The sequence below is a fragment of the Narcine bancroftii genome, chromosome 13, assembly GCF_036971445.1.
Source record: "Narcine bancroftii isolate sNarBan1 chromosome 13, sNarBan1.hap1, whole genome shotgun sequence".
Classification (NCBI taxonomy): domain Eukaryota; kingdom Metazoa; phylum Chordata; class Chondrichthyes; order Torpediniformes; family Narcinidae; genus Narcine; species Narcine bancroftii.
In genome coordinates, this window is record NC_091481.1 from 3,303,360 (window position 1) to 3,322,929 (window position 19,570).

General features: G+C 43.8%; 1 protein-coding gene across 11 annotated transcripts in view; it reads right to left on the bottom strand.

Moving 5' to 3' along the window:
• prkcq (protein kinase C, theta) overlaps positions 1-19,570 on the bottom strand; it is a 97,224-nt gene that overhangs the window by 35,214 nt on the left and 42,440 nt on the right. For 10 of the 11 annotated variants that reach the window (XM_069910087.1, XM_069910082.1, XM_069910080.1 and 7 more), the window contains 2 exons: positions 12,066-12,203; positions 1,089-1,288 (listed from right to left, as the gene is read on the bottom strand). In XM_069910087.1, the coding sequence (XP_069766188.1) occupies positions 1,089-1,288; positions 12,066-12,192 (327 nt within the window). In that variant the 5' untranslated portion in view covers positions 12,193-12,203. Of the gene's footprint in view, positions 1-1,088; positions 1,289-12,065; positions 12,204-19,570 lie in introns of those variants that run through there. The other variant, XM_069910089.1, reaches the window with a different exon arrangement.

Here is a 19,570-nt window from a genome sequence, read left to right on the forward strand (position 1 = left end):
AACAAATACTAGTGTACATCTGTACTAAGTGAGGGAGAAAACTTTAGTGGAGACATCAGAGGTAGTTTTTTTTTAAACACAGGGGTAGGTTTTGGGGGTCCCTGGAATGCATTGCTGGAGGTGGAGGCTGGAACATTAGGGGCATTTAAGAGACTCTTAGACAGGCCCATGCATGAAAGAAAAATAGAGGGTTATGAGGTAGGGTGTTTAGATTTTTTGAGTAGGTTTACATAGGTCACCACAACTTTGTGGGCCGAAGGGCCTGTACTGCGCTGGAATGATCTATATTCTATGTTTCATGACACAGTTGACTTGAACTTCTGTTCCTCACAATTCTAGAGAGATACGGAAGGCTCTTCCGCCCACTGATTTCATGCTCTCCATTAATTGCCTATTTACATTAACTCTACAACAATCTCATTTTTAATTCTCCCCACATTCCCATCAGCCCCCTCCCTCACGTACGTGCACGGGGCTATTTACAACCTGCACGTCTTAGGGATGCGGGAGGAAACTGGAGCACCCGATGGGAATCCACCTGTTCACAGGGTGAGCGTGCTAACTCTACGCAGTCAGAGACTGATGTCAGGATAGCACCTGGGACGCTGCCATTGTTCTGCTGCCCCAGTCCCCTGTAACTCCCCACTGACTGCAGCTTTAAGCGTCCTGATTTGTAGATGCATTCTCAGGAAAGGGTGGCAGGGTTAGCACAACGCTGCTACAGCACCAGCAAGTGGGCCAGGGGTTCAAATCCTGCACTGCATGTTAGGAGTTTGTACATTCTCCCCGTGTCTCCATGGGTTTCCTCTGGGGACTCTAGTTTCTTCCCGCCGTACAAAATGTACTGGGGGCTTGTAGATGAATTGGGTGTAATTGGCATGCGCTTGTGGGCTGAAAGGGCCTGTTACCGTGCTGAGTGTCTACATTTATAAAAAACAGGTTAAGAACTCTAACAATCCACTTTATATTGCTCCACTTTCAGTAAACTCTCTCCTCATCTGTCCCACTCAGATGCAGGGAGATGGAACACCATTGATTCACTATCAATAAATTGTACATTAATTGCAAAGTACATCACTTAAATTTACCCAAATGTCCATTTTTCCTTGGTTGCGCTTGCATTTCTCAGCGAGGGAATTCAGCTCCACGGTGGTCTCAGAGATCAGCTCCACCGATTTGTCCTTGATGACGACGTGCATCACACGGCCCTTGTTCAGGTGAGCATCGAAGGTGCTGTTCCAAGGGGGGTACATGGTGGGCTTTTTCTGCATGAAGATCTGCCCTTTCTCTGCAGAGGGAATGATAAATAATTGGATGATAAATAAACTTTTACTTGAATGGTTGTGATGTGGAGAACAAGTTTGGAGGGTCCAAGCAGGGAGGAGTCTGAACACAGTTTGACCATAAACAAGGATCTTTATTTACCTGCGGGGAGTGACAACAGGGAGAGCGTTCACACACACAGACATGGAGATCACACATAGTTCATAAACATCGGACGCTGCTAAGCAACCAATGCTCGCTACAACCGGCAGATCACTAGTAGAATCAGAATCAAAATCTATTGTCATGAACAAGTCACAAAATTCTTTGTTTTGTGGGAGCTTCACAGGGCAAACATTCATATAAACCACCTTACAAAACGAAAAGTCAAAGTAAAGCAGTGTCTTTGGTCCATTGTTCATTCAGCAATCTGATGGCGGAGGGGAAGAAGCTGTTCTTGTGCCGCTGAGTGCTCGTCTTTAGGCTCCTGTACCTTTTTACCAATGGTAGCAGAGTGAAGAGGGCATGGCCTGGGTGGTGGGGATCTTTGAGGATAGAGGCTGGTTTCTTAAGACATCGCCTCTTGGAGATGTCCTTGATAGAATGGGAGACTGGTGCCAGTTGTTATGGGCCCAAAGGACCCCAAAACCCAGCAGCAATAGAAATTCACCAAGACAAATGGTTACTTAAACAAAAGTTGCTTTTAATTATCTTTAAACATGAAAACAGGATCAAACTTTAACTTATTACTATTAACTTAAACTAACTTAATCCCCTCCCACTTCTAAGCGCACGTGTATGTAATTTGTGTGTAAATTCAGAGAAGTTCTTTGATTCACAGTCCAATCTCACTTCTCACTCCTCCAAGTTCACTGGTATCAGGCAATTCTTATACTGTGGACAGAATTTAACATTTATGAATCTTCACCAGGCTTTGGTGCTTGAAAGGTAAATGGCTACCACTCAGAAAGGTTCTTGTCGGTTTTTGGAGAGAGATTTGTTGCTCACTGAACACCCACAACTGATTCCTTCTGATCAGCCACTTCAGTGTCTTGCCAAAGAAACTTGCCCATCAGGGTTTTCTAGATGATAACCTCTTTCTTTCAGGTCACCACAAAGTTCATTTTTGGTTTGCCTTATTTCAAGTGAAACATTATACAGCCAGCTATCTCCTTTTGTATGGACCATAAGGGCTTTGACCAGACAGAACTAAGAACTCACAACCCGTCTTCAAAATGGGGGTTTTCCACAAGTTTGCCAGCTTGTCCTCTTCCAGTCCCAGAACTGTAGAACTGAATTCTCTCTCTCACTCAGAGAAAACCACATGACCTTCTTAGAACAGCAAACTGCACTCAGACTATGGCACTGGACCCAATCTTCTGAGTTCGTTCATCTGTTGCTTTCCAAAACAATAATCCGTTACTCCACAGCATGTCCAATTAACACCTACTTGTGAAGTCCTTATCGGCCTTCTTCAAAGTTTTTCCAAAGGCACCCAGGGCCTGGACTGTCTGACGAGCAGAGCTCTGGCATTTTAAATGAGATCTGGGTTGTGAAATATTTGTATCTGTATGTGACCTAAATCAAAAAAAATGCCACAATTTATCTCCTATAAAACATACCTATAAACAATATAAAATATAACATAATCGGTCACACCGTGATGTCGCAGGCGAAGTTAACAACCCTCTGGAGTTTTCTCTTGCCCTGAGCATTGGACCTCTGTACCAGACAGTGATGCAACCAGCCAGAATGCTCTCTACAGTACACCTATAAGAAGCTTCCCAGAGTCTTCAGTGACGTACTGTATCTCCTCAAACTCTCCACAAAGTCTAGCCACTGGCATGATTTCTTCGTGGTTGCATCAACGTGGAGGCTCCAGGACAGATCCTTGGAGGTGTTGACATCCAGGAATTTGAAGTTCTTGACCCTCATAGTTCCCACAGTTAAATAAATGGATGAAGCAAATAGTATCCACCACCCTTCTCTAACTAGCAGGCATGGCATCTCACTTAAGTACAGAATCTAATCACATTGATAATAATGAGTAAGGCATAACAGTCCTTCTCATGTACGCATCACAATATCACTCCACCCTGTACTAGCACACACCTTACAATTGACTCGCCAGTGTCACCCACAGCTTGCAACCTGAAGTGGAGCTATGGTTCATTATCGGGGGAAAAAGGGAGAGAGCTGCTCTGTGGTGGGAAGGAGAAGCTGGTTCAGGTATGCCCAAATGGGGTGAGGTGTTCAAGAGAGCCAATTGTAAGGTGGGCAGACTAACCTTGATAGAAAAGGGGAAATGAACTTTCAACCTGCCTTGTCAGATGACCCTCCAGGAGCAAGCACATATTCTTTGTTTGGAGCAGTTTCCTGTCTGACCCGTTGGATAATCCTCCATTTAACGGAGCAGCATGGTTAGTGTAGCAGTTAGTGCAACGCTGTTACAGCGCCAGCGATCGGAACCAGGGTTCGAATCCTGCGTTGCTTTAAGGGGTTTGAACATACTCCCCGTGTCTGTGTGGGTTTCCTTTGGGGGTTCAAGTTTCCTCCCACCCTTCAAAACGTACTGGGGTGTAGGTTAATTTTGTGTAATTGGGCAGCAAGGGCTCATGGGTCGAAAGGGCCTGTTACCGTGCTGTATGTCTAAATTTAACATTTTAATTTAAATGTTAAAATTAATATAACAATGGTACATGTTAAGAGTGGGCAAAGCATCAAAGCTCGCAGAACCGTGGAGGTCTCCCCCCCCTCTGCATGTGACACCCTTTGTAAATCTGCTCACAAGTGGAAGCCCACTCCTTTTGCCGCTTACACGGGACCATCAGGACAGGGAAAGAGGTATTGGTGCCGCAAGACTCGCACCACCAGGTTCAGAAACAGCTGCTCCCCATCCTCCTTCAGAATCCTCAACAACAAACTCAATCAGGGACTCACTTAAGGACTCTGACTTTGCAATTTTTTTTCTCTGTAGTTTGCAGATATTTCTTTATTTGTTTAAGTGTACAGTGAGTACAGTTTTTTTGGGATCTTCTGATAAGAGGTAATTCTGCCATGCCTGCAGCAAAAAGGAATTGCAGGGTTGTATGTGACATCATGTATGTACTTTGACAATAAATCTGAATCGGAAATCTCCTCCCAATGCACACACGCAAGGTTCTCAAAGGAATTCCAATTTGGCCTTTTCTGTCTAGAGTGGTTGTCAGCCTGAGATTGCCAGGAGTCAATGGGGATGCCGAGTTGCTTCAAGGAAGCTCTGAATGCATCCTTGAGTGTTTTTCTCTATTTGCTTGGTAACCTCTTCTCCGAGACAGAACTGAGGGTTTGGTGTCTGGTGTTTGTGTTTGTGGTGACAGGCAGTGTCTGTGAAGGGTGGGTGACAGAGTGGACAGAATTTTTGGGGTGGCTGCTCTAAACCTTCCCTATCCTTGTTCCTGTCAAAATATCTTTGAAACCATAATGGAAAGGGCGCAAAGGAGATCTAAGAGGATGAAGAACGCCTTTGAGAGGAGCAGAGAGGAGGCTGGGGGGTGGGGGTGGAGACAATCAATTACTTAAAACGATGAGGGGTCGAGATGTCACAAATCAGAATAGCACAGGCATCAAACCCAGCTGGCAGGGATTAAATCAGTGGAAGGATTGGAAGGAGAAGAGGAATTCTCTTTTCACATCTATGCACTTTGCTTTCACTGCGGGTTGTGAGAACAAGAAACTGCTGTTTAGAATTCTGCATTGAATGTTGATCAAGGATATGCCGGTCTTTAAATAACAAGAGCAACGTCCCTTTTACAGAAACCGGCCGTTCTCAACGGGGGCCCTACAACCAGCCCCTCCCGGGGGGGGATGGGGGGTGGAAACAACATATCTAAGTAAAAGCCTTGTTTTCTTTTCACCTCGTGTAACATAAATAATTTTTACATAGCCGGTAGGAGAGAAGTTTGGAAGAAACCAAAACGGCTGCTTCACAGGGAAGGGGGCCCATAAACTTTGAGCAGAGACCTGGGGTGGGTCATGAATGAAAAAAGGTCGAGAATAAAAGCTGACATAGAGCAGCCCAGTTGCATCAGGCAGCCTGCGTCACTCTCAGGCCAGTCACTGGACTCCACACAAACATATGCTGATATGATGCAGTTTTCTCAAGATATATCTCGAGGAGGCCTCCTGAAGGGCCCTGGGTACTGAAAGTTTCTCATTGTGTCAGAGGTTTGGCTCAGGTGGCCAATGGTTGGTTGCAGAGGCCAAGGGAGCATTGGAGGCGAATTCACGGATCTGTGAAAGGACTCTCTTTTGCTTCTCCTTCTCTGTCTGTAAGGGGTGCCACGGGGTAATACTAAAATGTTGTGTAATATTACATTTCTGTTTTATTACATGATGGGACCAGATCTGATTCCCATCTTTTCATCCTTCCAAGCACCTCATTGACGACAGTTTAATGCCCTGTAGCCTTTTGAATCCAAGACCACTGGCTGGCCAAGCTTCTCCAAAAGAATAATTTGCTCTTCAGGCCACGCCTCGTGTGTGCGTCATCTGTGAGATCTCTTAGCGTTCGGAAACCCACATAGCAAGCACTAATTATCACAAATTCCAATCACAATCTACCATTTAATTGTACAAAGCGTGATCAAATCTGTCCCTTCCTTACAGAAAGGGCAAAGGATGTACGCTCTATGACCTTCTCTTGGCAATGGCAAGCACTTATCTAGATGTTTGTTAAATGCTGTGAGAGGATCTGCCTCTCCCTCCTTCTCAAGCAGCACATGCCACACAGTAGCAACACTCTGTGTTGCTACCAAACCTCTTACATCCAAAGTGGATAAGCTGGGTGCATCTCAGCGTGGGGTGGGAGCTGCTCTGCTCATTGGAAGAAGTTACGGAAAGCGGTGAATGCAGTTCAGAGCATCACGCAAACCTCCGTCCCCTCCATGGGCTCCACTGTATACTTACCATCTAGCGTCAAGATTCAAGGTTCCTTTATTGTCATGTAATAATACATTAAAAATGTAACATACATGATATATTCTATCCTTTGTCTTCCTTAAGGCAAATAATCGCCATGAGTATTGCCCGGCGCCCCTAACAATAGGAAAAGGAGAGACACTGAGTGTCCGTGGATTTGTCTCCAGTGCTCCCACAGCCTCTGCAGCCATACAGATTCTTGTATGATCTATCGAACTCCAGATCCACACTTCCGGCATGAACAGGAAGGCTTCAGCGCCAGAGGCCCTTTGGGTGCCCTTCTTGTCCTCAGCACCCTCACGAATCCCAGCTCTAATACCTGGTCCCCATAAGCCAGTCTTCAGCAGTCCGCAGCCTGACTGTAAAATGCCCACAGCCTGTGTGGGTCCTTCAGCTGCTGAGCCCCTCGCTGGTCTGCTGGTGGTCACTGTCCTGTCTGGTCGTCTCCAAGGCTTCTCCCTCTCAATGGTGGGGGGGGGGGTTTCCCCGTTTCTAATGCCCTGCGCCAGTCCGCTGCTCCCCCCGACTCTGCAATCCCTCGTGGCTGAAGCCTAGCACAGGCGCCGCCATCTTGGGAACAGATTTTGTGAGATTTTACTTATATCGGCTCCTTTTAACAGGCCTTTTAAAGCCTACACAGAGCTGTCAGAATTAAGATCGGGTGGTTGAACCCTTTGGAGTAACACTGTGCCCCCACTCTCCCAGGTCCACAGCAATTGCACCACCATTTCTACATCTCCTGCTGCCTAGGAATGGCGGCCAACCTACTTATAATACCCTGAACACACTACCATGAGCATATCAGGAGACATGCGATTCAGGATATTTTTCCCTGCTATTATCAGGCTCTTGAATGGCCCACTTATTAGTAAAATGATGTTACCCATGCAGTGAATATTTTCTCAGTAACAAAATGTGCTTTTCTGTTATTTTGATCTACCTGCTGTACTGAGGCAGGAGTTGATTTGCCTGGATAGCGCACAAAAGATTTTCACTGTGTCTTGATATGTGTGACAGTAAACAATTCAGGTTTTTGTGGTTAGTGTTTGGCACCAGAAATAAAGATGGAGAAAAAGGCATTTCACCATGAATGAAATAACGTGTCTGCCTGACCTCAGATATTTAGGCATGGGCGCACCAAGAGACCCTTTGGCCCAACTTGTCCCATGTTGACCACTTTATCTAACCAAGCTGCACCCATTTCCCTGTGTTCAGCCTTAGGTCATTTCTATCTGAATGTAACCGGACCCACCTCCACCATGCCCCTCGGCAGATTGTTCCATAGCCCCATCACCCTCTGTGTAAAAATAGCCCATACATTCCCTTTAAATCTTTATCCATCACACTGTAAATCTGAGCTCTCCAGCTTTAGACTCCCCTCCCTTGAGAATTTACCATTTCCATGTCCATCGTGATTTTATAAACCTCCAAAAGGTCACCCCCTACCTAGACTCCAACACTTCAGGGAGAAGCCTCAACCTTTCCAGGCCCCCCCATATAATTCAAGCCTGCCAGTGCTGGTAACATTACAGAGAAAGGCAGGAGAGGGTGAAGGGGTTTTCTTGCAATGGAAGTTGGACTAATTTATTTAGTTTGCATTATTTTTAAAATGTAATTTATGGTAATTTTTGCACCTGTTATGCGCAATGATGGCTGCCACAAAACAACACCTGCTCATGATAATAAATTCTGATTCTGATTCCGGAAAAGAGGACGTGGTTTGTGAGAAGTTAATTATAGTTCCAAGTGCCACTGGAGTCACATTCAGGGGATGCGGTGGGATGGTGAAAGGGGAGACAGTGCACATTTGGTTGAACGTGACTTCAGAGATTTTCAACTTAAATGATGTCGGAATCGATTTGTCTGTACGATTGCACCATCACCTCTTTTGTGCACTAACTGCAACTAGGAATATTTATCTAAAAACACAGCGCTGGATAAACTCCGCAGGTCAAACAGCGTCCTTTATGTAGCAAAGATAAGGACACAACTGACGTTTTGGGCTTGAACCATTCATCGAGATGTGAGCAAAATCTAGGCAGGCACCAGAACAAAATAGTGAGGGGAGGAGCACGGACCCACAGTGAACAAAGAGTTTGGTGCTACGTACGAAAAGTAGTGGGCAGGGAAAGTCTTCCTTGCTGCAGATTCCCACCACAAAATCAATGATTTATATATCATGAACACAAAAAGTACAATGAAGGGGGAAAAAAATGATGTATAGAAAAGAAAGCAAAAATAACAAAGTAGATATGATGGATAGACAAACTCATCCTTTCTCCTTTCCCCCAGCTCACCACCCCCTTCCCTCTCCATTCACAGTTCCATCTCCCCCTGTTTTCTGTGGTTCCCTGCTCCACCTGTCACCTCATACCTTGATGATGGGGTAAAGCCCAAATCGTTGGTGATGTATCTTTGCCTTTGCCCCACTGTTGACTTGCTGAGTTTCTCCAGCATCGTGTTTTTACTTCAATCACGGTGTCTGGCAGACTTTGTGTTTTATTCTTGTGAATATTTATCCATCTTTTTTATCCTCTCAAGTGGTGATTTACACTTCTTGTTTGTGGTGTTACATTATGTTTAACTTTGCTGCAACAAGCAAGAATTTCAGTGCATCTGAACATTGACCATCTACATCTCCCATTACCTAGGAACGGCAGCCAACAACCTGAAAGAGCCATCACAGGTCAAACCTACCCTCTTCCCCCAAACCTACACAGCCCAAACCTACCCTCATCCCCCAAACCTACCCTCTTCCCCCTCCTCCTATTGGGGAGAAGGCTCAAGAATGCAACAACATGCATCAACAGGCTTAAATACAGTTTCTTCCCCACAGTCATCAGGCTCCTGAATGAACCCCATGAGAATGCTATCATGCTGCCCTTGATCTTCCCTTTCATTGTGATCCTATGCAATTGATGCTCTTTACACAGCTGCATGAATGCTTGAGATAACTTGTTAGACTGCTCGTAGAAGAACCATTTTTTTGCTGTATTAGGTATTTTGTGACAAACCTCTTCCTCTCTCCTTCTGGCTCTCCTCTAATTTCTCTCACCTCTCTCTTTCCCTCTCCTCACCTCTTGCCCCTCATTTCTTTCTGTACAATAAACTGAACTCTTTCTCATTCCTCGCTCCTCACCTTTCATCCCTCTCCTCTCACTCACATGTTCTCACACACAGGCACGCACGCACAGGCGCAGGCACGCACAGGCGCACGCACGCACAGGCACAGGCACACACACACACACACACACACACACACACACACACACACACACACACACACACACACACACACACTCTCTCTCTCTCTCTCGGACAATAGAGAAGATGGTTTATTTCATCAAAACAAATTATTCTGAAGAAAACTGGTTGAAGTCTTCTGCATTGGTGAAGCTGCCCTGTACATAGAGAACTACCAAATATAAGGATATTTCTGGGCAAACATGAAAACCAATAAAACTTCAGATGCTTGAACGATGAAATAAAAACAGAAAGGTTCAAACTGAAATGTTAACTCTATTTCTCTTTCCACTGCTGATATTTCCTACATTTTCTGTTTATGTTCTTGGGCACATGTAATTCTCTCTGGTTTTGTGGGGAACTCAAGGACTCATTTAATAATTAATCAGTGGAATAAAATAATCGGAAAATTCTTACTTTGTAATGACCTCACTGTATCTAGAGCATCTGATGGATTTATTTGTCTTCCCCCAACAAACATGGTCATAGATTCAAGTGAAACACAAAAGTCTGCAGATGCTGTGAGTGTAGTAGAAACGTTGGTGATATATCTTTACCTCCTCTGGATGCTGCGAGACCTATTGAGTTCCTCTAGCACTAATGTGCTTTTACTGTGATCATAGATTCACACAGAGTGATGCAGGCCCAACTGGTCCAAGCCACCGTGTTGGCATTCTGGGCTAGTCTCATTTCTCTGCATTTAATCCCTGTCCTTCCAGCTACACCCTTCTTATCTTTGTTTCTGCTTCTACAGTTCCCCCTGGAAGCCCGTTCCAGACATGGACCATCCTCTGAGTGAAAATGTTGCCCCTCAGATCTCTCTTAAATCTCTCCTTTCTCACCTTAAACCTCTGCCCTCTAGTGTTAGAATCGTCTGCCCTGAAAACATCAAACCTTAAACGTCAATGATGAAAAGAATGTAACGTGAAATAGGCGCTTTCAGAAAGATTTTGTAGCATTATTTGCATTTTCTAGCACTTTTCAAAAAGCATGCCTATTGAAACGTTACTGCAGTTGTAACTGCTTAGAAAGTTATTCCCGAATACTCCAACTCGTTACATCAGTGGATTTTACTTTACTTCGGAAATTCATTAAATAAATGAACTTTAGAGACAGAGTATTGGTCACTGACTGCCCTATACATTTAGATCAGTAGAATAGTTTCCTCAAAATTCCTCAGTGTAATGACTGAAATGCTTTGTTTGAAGTGTAGCCCATGTGAAAACCCTGCAGTCAATTAGTGATCAAAACAATGAAATCTGTTTTAATCTGGTTGAGGGACAAATAAGGGTAAAGGCAGAGCTTGGTAGAGAGAGAGAGCTAGTTTTATTTAATTGTTTATTGTCAAGTAAAGCAGATACAGTGAAAACAAAATATCCACAGGACCATAAAAGTGGCCGAGAGGAGCAGTGAGGTCACCTTGTTCCCCATCATCAAGATCTGCTGGGATCGTCTGAACAGGGTGTGCAAAGTCATTGAGGACCCCTTCCATCCCACACACAGCATCTTTCAGCTCCTCCCATCGGGGGAGAGATACAGGAGGATCAGCCCCAGCACCACCAGGCTGAGGAATGCAGAACTGTTTAACTACTGAAACAACTCCCTGTGACTATTATTTATTAATAATATTTATTTTAATATACTTATATTAGTCATTGTTTGTATATGTGTTTGCATGTTTTGCACTGTGGATTGGAGTACACCGATTCATCAGGTTGCACTGGTAAAATCAGATGATAATTTGAAAGACGTAAAACATAGAACGGGACAGCACAAGGAAGAGGCCCTTCAGCACATGTGTCTGTGCTGAACATGATGCCCAAGTTAAAAAAAACTGCTGCCTGCACTTGATAAACATCCCTCTATTCCTTGCACATTTCACATGTTTGTCTTAAAGCAGGGGAGGCCAACCTTTTAATTTTTATTTTTTTAATATAGACATACAGCATGGTAACAGGCCATTTCACCCCACGAGTCCATGCCAGGGGTGAAGGTTAAATGGGTGGTACGGACTCACGGGCTGAAATGGCCTGTTACCGTGCTATATGTCTAACTTTAAAATTTAAAATAAAAAGGTTGGTCTCCTGAAGTGCCAGTTGATGAAGTAGACAAAGACGATGTGGTCAAACAATAATCGTGGCTTTTATTAGCAGGAACTCTTGGTACAATAATGAAAGACAATAGGTGCAGACACAGTTATATCCAAGGTGGGGGGGGTTATCCTTAACAGCAGTGATAATGCACAGCCAATGTTAGTACAGCAAGGCTCGCCAGAGGGGAGACAGGCAGCTTGGCAGACATTCACCACACCACTCCAGTCTTAAAGTTTTGTTTGGCATGCAACCCAGGCAAGTCAACCCATATTTAAATACAGCAGGTCATACAATTATCAGGCAAAAGTACAGGGTGCAGTAGGCTGGGTTGTCAGTGGGTTTTTGGAATGCCTCTCCCAGGTACAGATAGGGCTCCTCTTGTGGGCTTGAAGCATTCCATCACAACCAGGAATAGAGCTTCGTGTGATTGTAATGTGAAACATTTTGCATGTAGGTTCAGGGTAACATGTTATTATCGCGTGAGAGGAGAATTTGGGAGGCTCTTACCTGCATCCACTGCCTCTTTGACAATCACCGCACAGTAGGGGTTCTGGATGTCTTCTGCTGGCTGGGAGGGACCACTGTCGAAGTTGGAGAAGCCGATGCGAAGGAAGGGAGACATGTCGGCAATCATCAGAAACAGACCTGGGGATCAACAAAACGAGGAGCACTTAAATCCAACAGGCTTCTTTCTGATGGTTCAACTGCAATTGGTTCCTCATCTCTTCCCCACTGCCTTTCCCTCTGTGAGACCACAAGTACCAGGGAAAAGGTAAAGATGGCACTGTGTACAACTTTGGCTGTCCAGCTGCAGGAAGGATGTCATTAGGGTACTAAGGATGGAGATAAAATTCACAAGGAACCAGGAGTGGTAGGGGCTTGCATTATAAGGAGAAGCAGGGGAGACAACCCCAAGGACAGTGACCATGGCAGCAGACCAATGAGGGGCTCAGTGGCTGAGGGACTCACACAGATGGCGAGCTGTTGGCGACTTGTGGGTGATGAATCCACGCAGGCCGCGAAGTGCTGGCAACGAGGTCAAGGGACTTGTACACGGAACCGGTATTCGAGAGGTCACTGAAGGAAAGGAGGGCTCCCAGAGGGCCTCGGGCACTGAAGGCTTCCTCATCGTGTCGGAGGTTTGGATCTGGACCTCAGGTTGCCAATGGGTTGAACTGAACTGAATTCTGGGGGACTGAAGGCGAATCCATGGACACGGTGACTCTGGGTGGGGGGGGGAACTCTCTTTTGCTTCACTTTCTCGGACTATAAGGGGCACTGGGCAGTGCAAAAGGTGAATCTTTATCTACCTTATGGAAGACCAAAGGCATTTCTGTGTAGTAATACATCTCTGTTTTATTACATGGCAATAGGAAGTGGTCCAAGTGGGGACAATTACAACAAAAATCTGCAGATGTTGAAAATCTGAAATAAAAATGGCAAATGCTGGAAAACAAATTCAGTAGGGCAGATAGCGCCCACTGAAAGAGAAACAGTTAATGTTTCAGGCATGAGAACCTTCATTTGAAATGAGTTCAGATGAAGGACCTGGACCTGAAGCGTTAACTCTCTTTCTCTCTCCACAGATGCTGCCTGACCTGCTGAGTTTTTCCAGAAGTTTGTGTACTTTAAAATAAGATTTTAACTTGGTAATAATGCCACACTGGATATTCAATAACAGAGACTGCACCTTACAGACGTAGCTGGTCATCACACAGAGATAACCAGAACGAGATCAAAATTGTCATCACATCTAGTCAAGAATAGAGTTGGAACGAGCAAATGGAAAGGGGAGGCTTCAAGGGTATTCTCATTAATTTATTAGACATACAGCACAGTAACAGGCCATTTCAGCCCACAAGCCCATGCCGCCCAATTACACCCAATTGACCTACAATCCCGCACATTTTGAATGGTGGGAGGAAATCAGAGCCTCCATGGAAAACCCACGCAGACATGAAGTGATCGTATAAACTCCTTATAGACAGTGCCGGATTTGAACCCTGGTCCCGTCGCTGGCGCAGGAGCAGTGTAGTGCTAATCGTTATTCTAACCGTGTTGCCCACCTTCACTGATAGGAGACCAGGAGGGAGGTCAGATGGGGTGGAAACATTGAAACTCAATTGTTTATTGTCATGTGCACTGAGTACAGTGAAAAAGCTTCACTTTGCGTGCTATCCAGAGAATCAGCTCCTACGTAGGGGGAGTGTAAGAATAAAAACAGCGTTGCAATAAAACAAAAGTGCAGTGTATACTGGTACTCAAAGTTCAGCAAATAGTGGTGCACAAGTCCAAAGTGCAGTATTTAGAGGTACACATGTCCAAAGTTCACCGAATAGAGGTACATAAGACCAAACTGCAGGTATGGAGGTGAACAAGACCAAAGGACAGTGGATAGAGTTAAAAAGAAAAGTGCATTTCAACAGTTAAACATGGCTCTGTTATCTAAGGATTGGGGAGTTTCGGGTATAAGGAGAGTCAAGGAATCATAGTCATTGAGCACAGAACAGGCCCATCGGCCCAACTCATCAAGCTGATTAAGTTGGCATTTTGGCCTTGTCCTATTTGCCTGCATTTGGTCCAGATCCCTCCAAGCCTTTCCTTCAGCTAGTTTCCTGATGGCTCCTGAACCTCTCCATCCTTCTCTCACCTTAACATGAGAACAGGAGGGCCAAAGATCTGTCTGTGCTCATTACACAATACGTCATGTGCACTCCTGGCAAATTTTATGAATGTTTATTATTTTCTTTACTCCCTATTGTTTTTACAGTAAAACCCCTGTATCAAGAATTCAAGAAACACGCAACCTCAAGCAATTGTAAAATTCACTTCTCCGGCATCTTTCAATCCCCATAGATGTCAGATACTAGGGGTTTTACTATATTATCTTTATTTTCTCTTTGTGGTGCCTTAATCATATTCCAATTGGAGTCAGTGAATTTTTAAAATTTAAATTTAGACATACAGCATGGTAACGAGCCATTTTGGCCCACGAGTTTGTGCCGCCCAATTTATACCCAATTAACCTACATCCCCGTTAAGTTTCAAATGGTGGGAGGAAACAGGAGCCCGCGGTAAAAACCCACAGAGACACGGGGAGAATGTACGAACTCCTTACTCCAGGATTCGGACCCCAGTCCCGATCGCTGGTGCTGTAATGGCATTGCACTAGCCGCTACGCCAAACGAGCCGCCCTAATTAGGAAGCAAATCATGTGAGATCTTCACTACATCTGTATGTTGTACTGATGAATATATCACAATAAACTCTTATTCATCCTGATCTTTAGGCTGAACCTCTGTGTGCAGCAGGGTGCCGAGAGAGCTTTATGTTAATACAGAGGGGTGAAACACACGGTGATGTAACAGACAGCCTTTGCAACCAAATGACATGAATCTGAAATGTCACCGTCTGTGAATGCGGGGGAAAAAAAATTTTCAGTACATAATCAGAACAAAGCTTCTTCGTTCTTGTCAGGATATGCGCTGATAATCTTCCACATGGTTTAATAATGACATGAATGCGAGCATTGAAGAGATTTGTAAATGGGATAGGGAGGGCAGTGGCCTGGTGGATTGGTGAACTGGCCTTGCGACCTGAATTCAAAACCCACATGCAGTGCAAAATATACATGCACTTAAAGAAATGCCCGGCACAAAAAATGTATAATGATAAAACTGTCAGTGTTCTAGAAAGTTGAGATATAAAATACTACAGATGCGGCAGTCTGAAGCAAGAAGGGCCATACGAGCAGCAGAGTGGATCAGTGGAGTCTCCCTCCCCACCATCAATGTGATCTACCAGGCAAAATCATTGAGGACCCCTTCCACCCCACATACAGCATCTTTTAGCTGCTCCCATCGGGGGAGAGATACAGGAGTATCAGACCACCACCATCAGGCTGAGGAACGGTTTCTTCCCACAGGCAGTGAGAATGCTGAACGACCAAAGGAACTGCTCCCACTGACCATCTAAGACTCTCATTTTCATGAAACAATATTTATCTATTTATTTGTATATGTATTGTGTGTCTGGTTGTGAGTCTGCCTGTTTTGAATCGAGCACCGGAGAATGCTGTTTTGTCAGGTTGCACACCATTCAGGCACACGGGCTGCTTATTTGCAAGCATGCTGGAGAAAGCCAGCAGGTCACGCAGCATCTGTGGGAAGGAAAGGGTAACCAAGCTATCAGACATGGTTCAATGATTACATATAAGCCTCAGGAAATTAATGATGAGTTCCATATGTTTTATGAGAAATTGTATACTTCCGAAGTATTGGAAGATGAAGCGAAAATTGACAATTTTTTATCTGATTTAGTTTCATCTTCTTTGAAGGATATGGACATTAATGATTTAGATGCTTCTCTAACTCCGAAAGAAGTGATGGAAGCATATTGATCTATGCCTAGTGGGAAATCTCCAGGGGACAATGGTTTTACTTCTGAATTTTATAAGGAATTTCAGGACTTATTATTAATTCCTTTATTGATGGAAGTTTTGGGGCAGGCGACAAAGATTGGTTCCTTTACGGAGTCTTTTTCTAAAGCAATTATTCCAGTTATCCTTAGGAAGGATAGGGACCCATTAAAGGCAAGATCTTATAGACCTATTTCTTTATTGAATGTAGATTATAAAATTGTTGCCAAGGTTCTGGCTAACAGATTAGCTAAATATTTACCAGATTTGTTTCATGTAGATCAGGCAGGATTTATTAAAAAATTGATTTTCAGCAGATAATATTGTAAAGTTAATTTCTTTAGTTAACATTTCTTGGGAGCAATCTGACCAACTTGATGCAGAAAGGGCCTTTGATAGAGTGGAATGGAGTTTTTTGTTTAAAGTTTTGGAAAAGTTTAATTTTGGGCCTCTTTTCATTGGATGGATTAAGGCAGGGGTTCCCAACCTTTTTGTTCCTCTGTACCCCTTGGGCATTTTTATAGGTTCCCATGTACTCCTAAAAATTAAGGATAAAAAAACACGACATTGTGCAATCTGACTGCAGATAACAACACCATGTATTGTACAGTAGTGGTTATTCTCTCAGACCCAATCTACCCCCTGAAAAGTGCAAATGTACCACTGGGGTTACATGTACCCCAGATTGGAAACCCCTGGATTAAGGCCTTGTATAAAAATCCTACTGCTAGAGTTGTGACAAATAGACAGGTGTCTTTACCTTTTTTGTTATCTAGATCGATTAGACAGGGCTATCCTTTGTCACCAGCTCTATTCGCATTGGTCATTGAACCTTTGGCTCAGATGATCAGACAGAATAGTAATTTTAAAGGCATTAAGGTGAAAGCTGATGAATACAAAATAAATTTGTTTGCAGATGATATTTTGATATATTTAACACATCTTTGGGAAGTCTGCATGAAAGATTGGAGAAGATAAAATTAATTGGGGAAAAAAGTAAAATTATGCCTTTAGCTGAAATGGATTATTTGCTTTGTAGGCATGTTGCGAAATTTAACTGGTCCAATCGGATCAAATATTTAGGTATTATAATAGATAGTAATTATAACCATTTATATGAATTAAATTATTTACCTTCATGGTCTAAAATTAAAGGTGATTGAATCGGTGGAAAGATTTACCTATAACATTGATAGGACATGTTTTTTGTATTAAAATGAATATCTTTCCCCGAATTCAATATCTTTTTTAGTCCATTTCTTGTAGGATTCCTCAAAATTTTTAAAAGATTTGAATGCTTTGGTGATGAAGTTTTTGTGCAATGGCAAGGGTGTCATTGCAGAAGTTGGAAGTATGCTCTAGGGGGTTTACAACTTCCTAATTTCCAGAATTATTCTGACTCAGCACAGCTGAAATTCATTAACAGGATGTTTCAAGTGGATATGGAGTAATATTGAATCATCTCAGCTTGGTGAGAAGAAGACGGATCAGTTTATTTATTGATGGAATTCTCAGTTATTAAGTTATTATAATTTACCTGTATTAAAACATTTAATGGAATTATGGAATAAAAAATGAAATTATAGGTACCCAAAGTAAAATTCTGGCAAAAACACCTTTGTTTCAAAATAAGCTTTTTCTTTTTATGGTTAATAATCAACTTTTGAAGTTGTGGGAACAGAAATAAATTAAACTAGTAGAAGATTGTTATGAAGCAGGATATTTTATTTCCTTTCAAAGAATGAAAGAGAAATATGAAATATCTTTGAATACTCTTTTTTTCTTATTATCAAGTTAAAGCATTATTATTGGACAATTTTGGGCATACCATAACATTACCTAGATGATCTAAATTTGCAATTTTATTTATACAGGTTTGGGGGACTGAGTGGGTCAGGCTTGGGGGACTGAATGGGTTGGCGTTGGGGTGTTGCACAGGGTAAAATATCATGTATTTGTTTGTACTTTTATTGTATGATTTATTATGATTAATAAATAAAAATTTCAAAGAAGACGATGAGAACTTCCTCCGGGAGGCATCTCTCAGGGAGACAGTCGTGGGGAATAAAGAAGGGGGAGCATTTCCCTCCTCAGATGCTGCCAAACCTGCTGAGATTTTCTAGTAACATATTATTCACTGGTTAAAAAAAATCACGTCTGGTTCATTAACTTCCTTTAAGTCTGCCTAGTTTGATCTGGATGTGACTCCAGACCCATAACAACGTGGTTGCCTCTCCCTCATTCTCTGAAAGCAGTGGTAATTAAGAGTGGGCAATAAATACCAGCACTGTCCCTCCCTGAAGACCACTGGTATTTAATCATGCAGATAAAATGGTGGTGCTGCCGGAACTGCTGCTGTGACGCAGCAGCTCCCCCGCGGGGCCCACCCGAGTGCTGTTGGCTCCATGCAGGCTTTAAATGGTCTGTAATGGAGCCGATGGTGGTTTATTTTAAAATCCTGTGACCGCGGCATCTGGGCCCAAGATGGCGGTGCCCGTGTACGGCAGCAGCCGCAAGGGGTTGTAGACTCGGGAGAATCAGGGGAATGGCACAGGGCACCAGAAAACAGGGAGACCACCCTCCTGTTTGAGAAGGAGAGGCAGAGGAGATGACCGTTGGGATGGTGACCACGGTGGCAGACCAGTGAGGGGTTCTGAGGCTGAAGAACACACAGGTGGTGGCTGGGATGTTCGTGACTCGAGGCGAGGAACCTACACAGGCTGCGGCCTGCTGGCGACTGCGATCAAGGCTGCGGACTGGTTCGAGATTGGCTGAAGGGGCACCAGGTATTGGAACCGGGAAGCAAGAGTGGTTCCTGATTGTGTCAGAGGTTTAGATCTTGAGCTCATGAGGTTGATCTGTTTTATTACAGAATAAAGCAATCTTGAATCCTGAAGGTTACACACCATTTGTTCTGTTGCAAATATAAAGATACATAACCAATATATCAGCCTGAGATCTTCATCAAGGTAGGAGCAGATGGAGTCAGGCATCTGATTAAAACGGTGGGGGAAGCGCAGGAGCACAGGTGGATAAGGGTGGACACAACAGAAAAAAACTGAGGTGATAAGGGAAGGAATGGCTCTTGCCAGGATGTTGCCTGGAATTGAACATTATGATTATAATGAAAGATTAGATGAAGGATGAATCTCATTGAAACCTCCCAAATATTGAAAGTGCTATCTACACTGGACATGGAGATGTTTCCAGTTGTGGGAGAGTCGAGGATCAGGAGAGACCAGGATTAGGCAACATGCCAGGGCCAATCAACCTTCATGTCTTTGGGACGTAGGAGGAAACCCATCCGGACAGAGGGAAAGACATGCAAACTCCACCAGGAGTATCGGAGATCATCATTGAAGCCAGGTCACTGGAGCTGTGGCCTGAACCACCATGCCACCTTTGGAGAGTTCCTTTTCAGATGGACAATCCAGCAGCAGAGAGGCAACGTCTCAGCAAAAGGATGGCACGGTTAGCGCCAGAGAACTGGGTTTAAATCCGGTGCTGTCTGTAAGGAGTTTGTACGTTTTCCCCGGGGGCTCCAGTTTCCGCCCACCTTTTAAAATGTACTGGGGTTGTAGGTAGTTTTGGGCGT